Source organism: Hippocampus bargibanti, linkage group LG05 (assembly GCF_051943395.1).
Source record: "Hippocampus bargibanti isolate YZ-2025 linkage group LG05, ASM5194339v1, whole genome shotgun sequence".
NCBI lineage: Eukaryota > Metazoa > Chordata > Actinopteri > Syngnathiformes > Syngnathidae > Hippocampus > Hippocampus bargibanti.
Genome location: NC_142738.1, coordinates 6,470,896 through 6,485,250, shown reverse-complemented (window position 1 = coordinate 6,485,250; position 14,355 = coordinate 6,470,896). Strand labels below are relative to the sequence as shown.

The window sequence follows — 14,355 nt, the reverse complement described above, 5'->3', positions numbered from 1 at the left end:
TTTCTGATGTTAGTTAGGAAACAAAAAAATGGTGTCGATTGTCCTTTTAGGGGCTTTGTTCCCTCACTTTACAGCTGAATTGATATTACTTCCTGGACTACTACAGGACTTTATAATTATAAATTACCGGTAAAGTTTATTGATTTACCTTGAAAGGCTTCTTTTCACCGCCCGTTAAAGCGCGGCCATTTCTAGGAGCTCGTCGACATGGCAGTAAAAACCCCACAGTCAATTCTTACGTGATCAAAGTCCCAGCTGACAGCTGCTTGTGTACATACTGTTGATTCAGCTGTGAGATACCATTGTGGGCTTCATAACTGTTTATTTGAGCGGGTATTGTCTCCGCGGTCCTTATCGTGCGGCTATTGTTCCATTATGTTCCAAACGCAAAAGAGCCTCCCGGTTGCGAACACACACACGTACGCACACGCACACACACACACACACAGACAGACACACACACACACACACAGACACACACGCACTTGGACTTGCGGTACAAACAATAGAAGTCAAAAGTCAGCGACTTGGTGAAGTGTAACTGATCTGTTGATTCAGAGCCAGATACCATTCATTCTTTCTTCCCCCTTAGTTATGTAATACATAGTGTATCTTCACTCGGTGGTAAAACAAGTCCCATATACAGTGATACCTTGGCTTACGAACTTAATTGGTTCCCAGACAGAGTGTGTACGGCGAAAAGTGTGTATCCCAAAAAATAATTTCCAATAGGAAACCATTAAAATTAGAATAATCCGTTCCCAGTCCCCATAAAACATAATTTTCTACTTTCTAATTTTCTAAACCTTAAAACTACACAAAATATACCTTGTTGTATATATAATAAATGTGATATGGTATTATAATTAGAGAAATAAACTGTACTGTAGATAATAAAGTCGTTTTATTTACCTTTGTGATGGTCGTTGATGGCTTGATGGAATGGATAGCTTTTTGCATAAAATGTCACAAGGAGCTCTGGGTTGTACATCTTGGAAGTTGTGATATTGCAACAGCAACAGATGCAAGCAGACACACGAGAAACATCATTAATATCTGTTTCCCTTGCTCGTCTTTTTATTTCAAATTTAACTGATGGCTAGTGCGGGTTATTTGTGGAACCTGATTGATGGGAATTTTAATCTTGCAGTTTTCAATCTGCCTTTGAACTATCAAAGTTGAAACAAGTCCAATTTTCACTGTTTTCTATCAATTTTGTCACTCACTCTCTGTCGTCTGCCTGTCTCTTTAATGTTTAAACCACCACCCCTCACTGCTGCCTTCTTGACCAATCACGTGGCTTTAACCGAAGACTGGGGGCGGGGAATAGAGGACAAAAACAAGCCGGCTGCCATTTTCTTGTTAGGAGAACGGGCTCATTTGCGAATGACACATCACTCATTGTGGCAGCTCCGTGTGTATCCCGAAAAATAGTTCGTATGACAAGGTAAAATGTTCATAAATTTAACGTTCGTAAACCGAAAAGTTCGTAAGCCAAGGGGTTCATAAACCGAGGTATCACTGTATATTCCACTCGTAAATGTGTTCAAAGTGAATACGTGAGCATTAAAGTAAGAGTCCAGCATGAGTATGTGTGCGCGGTTATGTGTTTTCATTGTCTTTTTCTTTTAATTGTTTTTATCTGGGCGTAATGGCTTCAAACATTTCTTTTAAGCGGTCACGCTACATTTGCCCGGAAACTGCCCCTTGTCTCCACATGCAAAAAAAAAAAGCCTCTTAATGTAATCATTCACACTAAAAAATAAAAGGCTCATCAATTTTGAAATGGACATTTTATTTTTGTAACTATTTGGGATAATTATCCATGTCCATTAAAACTTCCCAGAGGGTTGAAAACACTAATCGCCGCGTGGATGGAATAAATAAATAAATAAAAAAAAACTAAGTGAGCCACACGCTCGCTTTGATGACGGCAACGGTTGCTGATTACGCTTTGTGCTTTTTTGACGACGTGTCGCTGTTGTTGTGTTGGGCTCTGCAGGGAACGGCTTCACCAACCCCAGGGGCTCCCCGGGCCTCCTCTGTGCGCCCAGTGGCAACGGCCTGGGTAAAGTCATGCCCACCAAGTCACCGCCGCCCCCCCCTGGAGGGTCCATGGGAATGGGAGCCCGCAAACCAGACCTGAGGGTTGTCATCCCTCCGTCGAGCAAAGGGATGATGCCCCCGCTGGTGAGTAGATGGACTCTTAATAGCACCGCATGGACTCAAGCGTTGAGCCGTATGTTTTCGCCACAAACAACCCGCACAAGTCATCTGTACACTTGATGCAAAAAGCTATCAACCCAGCTAAACAGAACACAATTGATGAGGAACTAGATAAAATGATCACAGAGAAAGCACCTACAAGGGATCAATCCTCAAGATGGTAAAAGAAGAAGGTTACTTTCCTCATCAAGTGTTTAATGCTGATGAAACTGGCCACTCCATTCCATCAAGCCATCAACGACAATCACAAAGGTAAATAAAACGACTTTATTATATAATACTGTTTATTTCTGTAATTATAATACCATAGCACATTTATTATACATAAAATAAGGTATATTTTGTGTAGTTTTAAGGCTTAGAAAATTAGAAAGTAGAAAATTATGTTTTATGGGGACATGGGAACGGATTATTCTCATTTTAACGGTTTCCTATGGGGAATTAATTTTTGGGATACACAATTTTCGCCTGACACTCTGTCTGGGAACTACTTAAGTTTGTAAGCCAAGGTATCACTGTACATGCAATGGAGTTTCAAGTGACATTAGATTTCCTCTTAGTCATACACATGTTAGCGTTGCACTTTTGTGTTCCGTCCTTGGGTGGGTCAGGTTTTGTTTTTAAGAAGCAGGCTAAGTCGGTCATGTCTGAGCCTCACGAGCCTTTTGGAGGTTGGCGGCTGTGGCAGGTCTTCAGACAGCCTGTCATTAGACCGTAATGGTATTAAATTAATCACATCTCGGTATGACAGAGTGTAGATGAAGACTTAATCAAGGGGCCCAGGGTGTGAGCCAGATAATATCTTGTCGCCCCCTTGTCTGGTTTTATTCACGCTATTGATTGAGTGCTCACATTAAGGCAGCTTCGGCCCGCTCAAAGAAGAAATTTGCTCCAGTGAAAAGTAGAAGTAGCAGCCACATGCGCCAGCGTTCACTCACCCTGGAAGTTACTCAAATTTATAGAAAGCTAGCTAGCTAATAGATAGCTAATAGCTAGCTAGCTATTAAGCTAGCGAGCTATATAGCTAAGATATACAGATAGATAACTGGCGAGCCAGCTAGAAAGATAACTGGCGAGCCAGCTAGAAAAATAACTGGCGAGCCAGCTAGAAAGATAACTGGCCGTCCAGCTAGCCATTAAGAAAGCTAGCTTGCTACCTGGCTAGAAAACTAGCTTACTAGAAAGCTTGCTTGCTAGAAAGCAAGCTTGCTAGCCAGCTAGAACGCTAGCTTGCTAGCCGGTTAGAAAGCTAGACAGCTAGCTGGCTAGAAAGCTAGCTTGCTAGCCGGCTAGACAACTAGCTTTATAGATGGCCAGCAATGCATCTTTTTTCTACTGGGAACGAGTTAGCTTAGCATCATGCCCAAAACGGCGATACTGACTATAATATAAGTGAGGGGGGGCACCTGTAGCCCCGAGAAGAGAAAGTAGAAGTTTATTAAATGATCTAATAAGGCAGAAGGACCCATTTGAGTTTTTTTTTTTTGCGAGGCTAGCTAAAGCATAGCAATGAAAGAATATTAGCCCGGAACACTTGGTGTGCTCGATTGTGGCAATCTGTCGTGTTGCTTGTCTTCTTTGTTGGGGGCCTCCAGAACAAGTTTGCAGCTTTTACACCCTCGCAAGCCATTCACACGTCGCGCCGTTGTTGTGGCCACGCGTGTGAAGTCAAGGCGGATCACATCTGGCACTTTTTTTTTTTTTGCTTTGGTTAGCATTGCAACAGACAAAATGACTTCTGCTGCACTTTGGTCAGTTGATGCGCCGAGTGAGTGAAGATTTTTTCTTTTTTTTTAAGCATGGTATCTACTTTTTTGTCATCTAAACACTTTGTTTTCTCAAACGTAAGACATATGACAATGGAAAAAAAAATTGCGACTTTGATCGCTTTGTAGTCTGACATATTACTGCACATTCTCCAGTGTCCACCCCCAAGCTAAAGTTATGTCTTAGTACCAAGACTGGAACTTACAAAATACTTCTTAGGAGTATTTTTCTCCCAAAATGCGGTCAAAAAGAATACCAAACAAGACAAACGTATAGACAATCAAATGTGATCATGTCATTGTTTTTCCAGCCTTTTAAAGGACAACCAACACTATTTTTTTGTTTCCTAACTGACATCAGAAAAACACTTTATCGTATCTAAAATACCCAAAGCACGCAGGCTGATATTTGCAAAATGCAAATGCAAAACACTAATAAAAATGACTTAAAGTGTCCCAAAACGACTTCAAAATGACCCTGGAAATCGCGAGTTTCAGATGGTCCTGTCCCCATGTTCGTCACGTCACGCCAGGACGTCTTCGCCTTGCTCGAGAATCAAAACAATGGCTTCAGATTGGGAGAAGTTGCTTTCTTGTTACTCATCCAGTTATAAATATGATTCAAATAGTTCTGACGAGGAAAGCATAAATGTTTGCAATCGATTAAAGAAGTCCTTCCGGATCATTTTGAGGCGTCTGGAGTCCAATGTAGCGTCCCGGAAAATGCACAAGATGGCGCCCAAGCTCCGTTGGAAATGGGCTAATTTGTCTGCTGGGAATTTGTGTCAACTAGTATCAAATAGTACTCTTGGTGCAACACACAACGATTCACCATCGCGTTATTTATGTGTTTTCCTTCTAATTTCGCCATCAACACGATGTTTTCAGACCAAACAAAGTACCTAAAATGCATTGTGTGTCGCTTTCTCTGTCAGGGGCGTTCCGGACGTGACATCACGTCTGGAATCGTCACCAACTCGAAAACAAGACTTCCTGAATATTCTGTGCGAGTCTTGAAACGTAAAATATAGCTATATTCGGTGGAATCTTTGTAATACACTCAGTAGAAGTCATTTCAAGTGATTTTACAAATTATGGACACAACTTGTCCGAAGGCATCGGTTGTCGTTTAATGTATCTTTTTTGGTATGGAAACCACGTCAATGGATCACTCTGCGACTTCACGTTTCATCCCAAGTATTGAAAATAGTCATTTAGAAATCGCAGAATAGTAAATACTTGGAAATCATACATCTGTCTTTGCTCTGATTGTTAGGAACGGATGAAAATGCTGACAAGCAAAGTGTGTGTACCCCCGCGTTCGTGCGTCATGGAGGAAAACAGCCATTTTGTTTTGGCTTTTTTTGGCTGGTGAAAAATCGCCTCAGCCTGTTCACTTGGCTCGCCCGCATTCATGTCGGCCACTCCGCGCTCGGATGCTGCGCGCTTGCTTCTGTGTGCGCTTTTATGTAGCGTTTTCAAAACAGCACTCTATTTTTATTTTTTTTTTTTTAAACAGGAAGATAAAGTGACATCATCTCGAATGAGGTCATTGTGTCAGATACATGTTGAAGTCATCTGGCCTCAAGAGTGCTGGAACAATACAAGGAAGCTGTCAGCATGATGATGACGATGATAACACAATTGCACACGTTTCATTACATTACATCGGGCATCATGTCTGCTATTTATTGTTACCATATGGCTGAAGTACGCCACGTTTAATGCGGATTACGCACAGCATTAAAATACAACCACGGCTTGTATGTTACATGATTCAATACAATAATTTGATTCCCTTGGTTATTGCATTTCAACTTGTGACATTTTAAACAAAAAAAGTGAATTGTGCTATTTGTGTTGCAGAAATCAGAAATCGGGTGACTTTCGTACTCGCAACTCTGTGGTGCGTGTTAAAATAATGTGAGCGTTACAAAAGTGTAAATTATAAGTTAATAAAACACAAAAAATATTTCATTATTTGTACTACTACTATGACGACTAATACTAATACTAATACTAATACTAATACTAATACTACTATTAATACTAATAATCTCATCTCATCTCATTTTCCGTACCGCTTATTCCTCATTAGGGTCGCGGGGGTTGCTGGAGCCTATCTCAGCTGTCTTCGGGCACGAGGCGGGGGACACCCTGAATTGGTTGCCAGCCAATCGCATAATACTAATAATAATACTAATAATAATAATACTAATAATAATAATACTAATACGACTACTAATAATACAAATACTACTACTACTACTACTACTACTACTACTAATAATAATAATAATAATAATTATTATTATTATTATACGTTTCATTTATAAGTGCTTTAAAAAAAACACAGAATAAGTTTTTCTGTGGGTGAGCAGCGGCACCCACACACGACCATGTTGACTCAATCCGGAAGTAACTTAATAGATCTAAAGCGAGCTAGCTAGCTAGCTAGCTAATAGATAGCTAGTTATCTAGCTAGCCAGCAAAAGCCGAAAGGAAAAGAAGAAGAATTAGTATCACATTTTATTTTGTTTTTTACATATTCTTTTCTTTCACATTACAAATGCACTGTCTATATTGTGTCAATGGTTGCTTTATAAAGTGAGTATTGTGGTCAAAATCGGGAGTCTCCCGACCAAATCGTGAGCCTTAACACGTATGCGTTGGATCAAGTCTAACATAGCAAACCAGAGGTCGACAGCACCACCCTGTGGTCACTAATGTTATTACATCACTTGAAAACTCAAATGGGATGGCATGCCATCTCTCTATTTATCCATAATTCGAGTTAATAGTCCTCACTAGAATCGTGGGACCCTATCTCAGCTGTCTTCGAGAAGCAGGCGTGGTGTTGCTGTGCTCCACTCTATTACATTTTGGTTGTTTTTCTCTTTGCAGAACACCCAAAGGATAAGCAACTCCCAGTCGACCCAGCTACTGGCCACTCCAGTGGTGTCTGTTACCACACCGAGCTTACCTCCACAAGGTCTGGTCTACTCAGGCATGCCCACGTCCTACAACCCCACTGGTAAGCAAAAATAAAAGGTATTACGTACTTTGATTTTGTTAGACAACCCGTGTTTAGCCGTAACAACTAAGGATTCTCTACTTATTTTTTATTGTTTTTTTTTTTTTTCAGAGTATTCCCTTAGCAGTGCAGAGATCTCCTCCCTGCAGGGTTTCAACTCTCCCGGGCTCTCACTGGGCTCCATGTCAGCATGGCAACATCAACTGGGCCAAGTGGCACTTAATTCTTTGGTGTGAGTAACACTCAACCCAATGAAGAAGACACGTTCGTCAGATGGCGACGTACAAAACAACACTGCGATTTAAGACTATTTTGGGGATATTTATCATGCTAAATTAGCTAAAATCTCAAATGTGATGAGCAGTGGTTATTCAAATTATGAAATATGAGTTCCTCTCCTCTTTAATCTAGAACTGCTTCATGTCACAAAGAGGGTACAGCAAATGCTTAAGAATGAATGACTCTCTGTCTTTGTTTTGTCATATTATTTGTTATTTATTTATTTTTTCGTTTCCTTTCTTTCATTTCCTCTTCCTTTCATAATTTTGCTGCTGTGTTACGTCCGGGTACAGTGAACGCTGGCGCGAATGGCTGCCGCTGCTCACCCGCACACAAAAAAGTGACTGTAAAGTGTCCTTGAGAGTTTTGAAAGGCAGTTATAAATGAAATTTATTATTGGATTGAATTGGATTTGCCTTTATTAGTCTTGCAATGGAGAAATTTACATTTCACAGCGGCAAAGTTATGAAAAATTATTATTATTATTATTATTATTATTATTATTATTATTATTACAAAAGTAGTGACAATTTAAAATGTGTCCATTCCATCGTCGTCCACCAGGTGGTGCCATTTCCCCCTAGTAATAGCCTGCTGGAATATTGGACACCTCCGACTGGTTCCTTCACGTTCTATAGTCTATAGTCATACTTCTATAGTCATGTATGTTCAAAATGATACATCGAGTGATCTACTTTTAGTTCACCCAGCAGTAAAAAAAAACCTAGAAATTAACTAATTCACTGCCAGACGATATGCAAAAATGTGTTCACTCCAGTGCCAGGGTTTTTGTCATTGTCACTCGAATTCCAGGATCACAAAATGTTGAGTTGTAGGACTACATAAACATTCAATTCAGCATAAGAACGCTTACATTCTCATCTTTCATCAGAAAAAAAGAGATCATTCCTAAATTATTATGGGTGTGGAGTTATATGAGCTTGAAATATATAAATACATTGCAATTCATACATATTGGTTCATATAGCGCTTTAACAACAGGTGAAGCTGGAACAAAGCGCTAACATGGAGAAAAGCTACCCCCTTGAGGAAGGGACAAAACATTGCCAGAGGCCATGGCCAATGCTGTATCAGCACCCAAACAAGAAAAAAAACCCAACACCCGAACAAATTCGGCAATGGCGCTCGGCAATGGTGCTATCATGTTAACATGTTCCCCCTCCCAGCAGCGGCGGAGGCCATCTACCTCAAGGCTCCAACCTCTCCATCAGCACGAGCCAGAGCATCAACATTAAGTCGGAACCCATCTCGCCACCGCGAGAGCGCGTCACCCCCTCTGGCTTTCCACCCCAGCATCAGCCGCCGCCGCACCCTCAGCAACAACAGGTACCCGGTCGGCAACAGGAAGGCCTGGGACGCTCACCAGCCGACAGCCTCAGCTCCTCCTGTAGTTCCTACGACGGCAGCGACCGCGAGGACCACCGGCCGGACTTCCACTCACCTCCGGGCCTGGGAAGACCGCCGGCCACCGGTGGTAGGGAAAGCCCCTCGGTCAAGCGCCTGCGCATGGACGCCTGGGTGACATAGAGCCGTCGGCAGGTGTGGACAAGGCAAGCGCAAAGTGCGCTAAAAATCCGAATTCAACAAGCCTCGTTCAGTTTGTCGACGGAAGCAGGTAATGACTGTCAAGGTGGGAACAGAGAGGCGTTCAGAGACAAACGCGTTACAATCGATTGTTTGGTAGCCATCTGACGATTAGAATATGTGGTTGCTGTTGCGCTGTCGTGCTCGCAAACAATCAGTGCAGGCTGCGGGCCATGTTTTTTTTTTAGAATTGTCATGTAAACACACACACATGTCGTTATGTCAAGTGGCCTCTAATTTATTGATGTCGAGAATGTGGAGTGCAGGGAGAATTGGTTGCAAAACAGGATCAACGTCCACGTTGCTGTTTTGGGGACATATTATGGGAAATTGACTTTTGAATTACTTGAGCAGTAATCCCCCACACCAGTCACAAACTATATTAACTCATTCACTGCCATGCACAAATTCATTCTGGAATTGAAAATATGACGTCAAGCACCGTTCCTGAATTTGTTCGGGTTTTGTTTTTTTTTCATGCTTGGGTGCTGAAAAAGCATTGGCCATGGCCTCTGGAAACGTTTTTTTTTTTCTTTTCCACAAGGGGGCAGCATTTCCTTTTTTTTCATATTAGCACTTTGTTTGGTGTTAAAACGCTATCTAAAGGTCAATTGATAGTTAACTTACCAATACAATCTTCAAGTCAAGGAAACTAGCTAGCTACATAGCTAGCTAGCCAGCTATTTGAGTCATGAAACATATTAGCTAGCTAGCTAACTATTAGCTAACTATTAGCTAACTATTAGCTGGCTATTAGCTAAATATTAGCTAACTATTAGCTAGCTATTAGCTAGCTTTCTATCTTTTTGAGTTATTTTGAGTGAACGCTGGCTCGTGTTGCTATCTATTAGCTATCTAGCTAGTGAATCTTTGGATAAGAAGCGAAACGTCCGACACGTTCAAAGAAGTACAGATGACGGCTGAAGAAACCTTTTCATCGATATTATTATTATGCTATCTATTGGCTGTCTAGCTGGCTGGCCAGCTATTTAGCTATCTATTAGCTCTCTGGTTGGCTGGCTAGCTGTTTATCTAATAGCGAACTAATAGCTATCTATTAACTAGCTAACTAGCTTTCTATCTATTTGAGTAATTTCCGGGGTGAGTGAACGCTGGCGCGTGTGGCTGCCGCTGCTCACCCACAGAGAAACTCATCCTTGAGAGTTTTGAAAAAAGTTTAAAAATGAAATGGATTATTAAATGGATTATTATCTAAACCAATATGTATGCATTGTGTTTTGGACAGCCACCCTCATTTCAAGCTCATATAACTCCAGACCCATATAATTTAGGAATTAACTCTTTTTTCCTAATGAAAGAAGACAGTCGAAGTTTTCTAATGGCTCTCTTGAATGTTTATGTAGTCCTAAAACTCAATATTCTGTGGGTCCACAATTTCAAGTGAAAATGACAAAAACCCTGGCAATCGAACGGAGACATTTTTGCACATCTGTCAGTGAATGAGTTAATAGTTTAAAATGTAAATATACTATAACGAAAACCATTTAATGTCACTTAAAGCACATCTTAAAACATTACCCTTAAAAAGAAAGGGCTTAGAATAGATTTATTAAAAAAAATACATCTATAAGTCTACATGCATGTGCATCAAAGACTCTCCGTAATTTACATCAACAACCCAGACAAAATTTCACCTTCCCAGCCTTCAATGCTGACTATGTCACATCACAATAGAATGAAATGTTACACAATGAAGTTCAACTTCCCAATCGTCACCACAAATCAAAGCTCGTCTTTAACCTTTCTGCCATACGCCATTTCTTTTTAACGTGTCAAGACATCTCCATTTTTTTTCTTCCAACTTTCTTCCACCCAAACCTTTACCTTAACTCACGGTTTTCACCCGAGTGTAGTGCAAAAAAAAGACATTTTTGTGGACGACCACTAAATGTATTGCAACATGCAACCCAAAATGCGTTTCAGCCACATTTTTTATGACATAAATGTCCCGTAATACATATCTACAAAAATAATGATGACCTTAATTTACTCACAAATGAACTCTGTGTGAAATCTGGGCAAAAAGCCATCCACCACTCTGAACTCTGAAATGACAAGAAGTCAGATATACAGGTTAATTGTATTTTTCTGCCATCTACTGGTGGAGAATATAATTGCGCAGCCTGTCTCCAAAGATTTAAAAACATACAGTACTGTGTACATGTAGAGTGATACCTCGGCTTACGAACTTTTCGGTGATTTTTAAACATTAAAGAGGCAGGCAGACGACAGTGAGAGAGTTTCAACTTTGATAGGTTAAAATATCCCATCAATCAGGCTTCACAAACAACCCGCACAAGCAATCTGTACACTCGATGCAAAAAGCTATCAACTCAGCTCGACAGATCACAATTGATGAACTAGATACAATTATCACAGAGAAAGCACCTACAAGGGATTATTCCTCAAGATGGTTGCGTTCCTCATCAAGTTTAATGCTGATGAAACCGGCCATTCCATTCCATCAAGCCATCAACAACCATCACAAAGGTCAAAAAATCACTATATTATACAATACGGTTTATTTCTTTAATTATAATACCATAGCACATTTATTATACATAAAATAAGGTATATTTTGTGTAGTTTTAAGCCTGAGAAAATTGGAAAGTAGAAAATTATGTTTTACGGGGACCTGGGAACGGATTATTCTCATTTTAATGGTTTCTTATGGGAAATTATTTTTTGGGATACACATTTTTCGCCTTACACACTCTGTCTGGGAAAAAATTAAGTTCGTAAGCCAAGGTATCACTGTTTTTGGATTCATCCAATCAAGTGAAATTTGATCTTTCTCCCCACAGTGGCTCGAATGTCAGTACAAATGTTGGGGTAATTCGCTATATTCGTATAGCGAATTAGTCCAACAACAAATGGATCCCGCAACACAACCTTGAACCCCCCCCCCCCCCCCAAAAAAAAAAAAAAAAAACAAAAAAAAAAAAACACCTTGCACACTCAGCATCACCATCTTTAAGCAAATGAGGCACTCTCCGTAGATGTCTCTGTGCATTGGCCGCACGCTTCTCACTTCACGCCATTCCGTTAGTCCTCAGTATACAACCTCAGCGGTGATCTATGCAATGTTTAAGCTAACGTGCCACATACAATCCACAGATAATATGATGTCAAATGGTAAAGGGAGACCCACAGGTAGACTGTTTGCCACCACTTCATGAATAGAGTTAATCCACAGTTACACATTCACCCAGTTGATGGTATTAACAAATAAAATAAAAATAAAAGGCATATGTGGGGGAAAGGGAATGTTTCATTGCTCTCGTTTTTTCAGCGTTGCCTATTTTTTTTTTTTTTTTTTGTGACTATTCACAGGCAACATTGTCATCTAAATTTTGCAGATCCTTTAAAGGACAACCGACGTCTCCGGACAAGTTGTGTCCATAATTTGTAAAATGGCTTCAAATGACTTCTACTGAGCGTATTTTAAAAAGATTCCACCGCATATAGCTATATTTGCGGTGATCTCGGAGATGGCGAGTTTCAGAAGGTTCCGCCCCCTTGTTCGTGACATCACGCCAGGACGTCTTGCCTTGCTCTTGAATGAAAAAAATGGCTTCAGATTTGGAGAATATGCTTTCTTGTTACTCATCCAGTTAGGAACATGATTCAAATAGTTCTGAAGAGGAAATCATAAATGTTTGCAATTGATTAAAGAAGTCATTTTATATCAATTTGAGGTGTCGGGACTCCAATTTAGCGTCTTAGAAAATGCACAAGATGGCGCCCAAGCTCCATTGGAAATGGGCTGATTTGTCTGCTGGGAATGTGTGTCAACTGGTATCAAATAATAGTCTTGGTGCAACACACAATGAATCAACATCACGTTATTCATCTGTTTTCCTTCTAATTTCGAAATCAACATGGATCAACAGGAAGTTTTCAGATCTAACAAAGTACCCAAAATGCATTGTGCGTCGCTTTCTCGGTCAGGGGCGTTCCTTTAGTGACGTCACGTCAGGAATCGTCACCAACTCGAAAACAAGACTTTCTGAATATTCAGCGTGATTCCTAAAACGTAAAATATAGCTATATGCGGTGGAAGCTTTGTAAAATACGCTCAGTAGAAATCATTTGAAGTGATTTTACAAATTATCGACACAACTTGTCTATAGGTGTCGGTTGTCCTTTAAACAGTACATAGCAGGCGAAACATGCAATAACAAAGCGACTCCCGCCATAGCAGCACACTTCATGCAGTTTAACTCGTATCAGGGAATTTTCTAGTATTGATATGCCTTATCCCAAAGAAATACAACCACACTCGGTTAAAAAAAAAATCACACCCCAGATGAAGAAGAAAAGCGTGAGGCCAATACACAGTGATGCGCTCTTGTTCGTCCTGACTGGATGACGAATGTGAAAGGAATCACACTTTGCTTTGCTTGCTGGCTTATATATATATCTATATAAATATATCTTTAAAAACACAAGTGTGTGTGGTTGCTCAGTGTTTGTAGTCTCAATTAAGATGCTGTTTTCTCGGTTTGACTGCTCAAACCATTTTGGCGTCACAAGCTGGACTTTGTTGCCAACAATGAAGTTAGTCGCCCCCCCCTCCCCTCTCAAAAAAGAGAAACAATGTTAAGTGAAAGTGTGTCTTATTTTCATCCATTTAATGGAAAAAAATATTCAAATGAAGTTTTTATTGAGCAATTGAAATACTATGCTGTTAGATATTTGTTGTACAAAATTTGTATTTTCAGAGAAGTACAAATATTGGCTTTTAATGTGTCATTTAGGTTATATCTTTCTCTTTCTGTGTATATACAGTATATATATATAAAAACAATCTCAAAACGCTGACATGGCATTTGTTCTCTTTTGTGAAGACATTTGCACACACAAACAGTAGTAAACAAATTTAGATTAAACACATTTGTGTATATTTCAGAGTTCATCATTTTTGACTTGCCCATGAAGTGCTATTTTAGCTTGAACGTTTATCATTGTTTTTACTCATGATAACCACATCCGTTAGATCTTTTACACACTTACACACACACACACACACACACACACACACACACACACACACACACACACACACACACACACACACACACACACACACACACACACACGTATATCTATCTATCTATCTATCTATCTATCTATCTATCTATCTATCTATCTATCTATCTATCTATCTATCTATCTATCTATCTATCTATCTATCTATCTATCTATCTATCTATCTATCTATCTATCTATCTATCTAGCTAGCTAGCTACCTACAGAGAGGTAGGTAGATAGATAGATGGATGGATGGATGCCTTTTAAATATTCTGTGATAATTTGAGACGGTCAAAGTATTATTGAAAAAGACATTTAGTTCCTCTATGTCCAATACTGCTATGTGAAACTGCCCATCTGTGATTAATAGACCCTAATGCAAATCGCCGC

At 40.0% G+C, this 14,355-nt stretch overlaps 1 protein-coding gene across 7 annotated transcripts in view; it reads left to right on the top strand.

Annotated features, from left to right (window-relative positions):
* Positions 1–13,755, top strand: part of mef2aa (myocyte enhancer factor 2aa) — a 116,217-nt gene extending 102,462 nt beyond the window's left edge. For 4 of the 7 annotated variants that reach the window (XM_088995982.1, XM_088995984.1, XM_088995981.1 and 1 more), the window contains 4 exons: positions 2,003–2,190; positions 6,897–7,026; positions 7,138–7,258; positions 8,493–13,755. In XM_088995982.1, coding sequence (XP_088852108.1) covers positions 2,003–2,190; positions 6,897–7,026; positions 7,138–7,258; positions 8,493–8,853 — 800 coding nt within the window. In that variant the 3' untranslated portion in view covers positions 8,854–13,755. The remainder of the gene's footprint in view (positions 1–2,002; positions 2,191–6,896; positions 7,027–7,137; positions 7,259–8,492) is intronic. The other 3 variants (XM_088995983.1, XM_088995988.1, XM_088995987.1) reach the window with 1 other exon arrangement.
* The last annotated feature ends 600 nt before the right edge of the window (positions 13,756–14,355 follow it).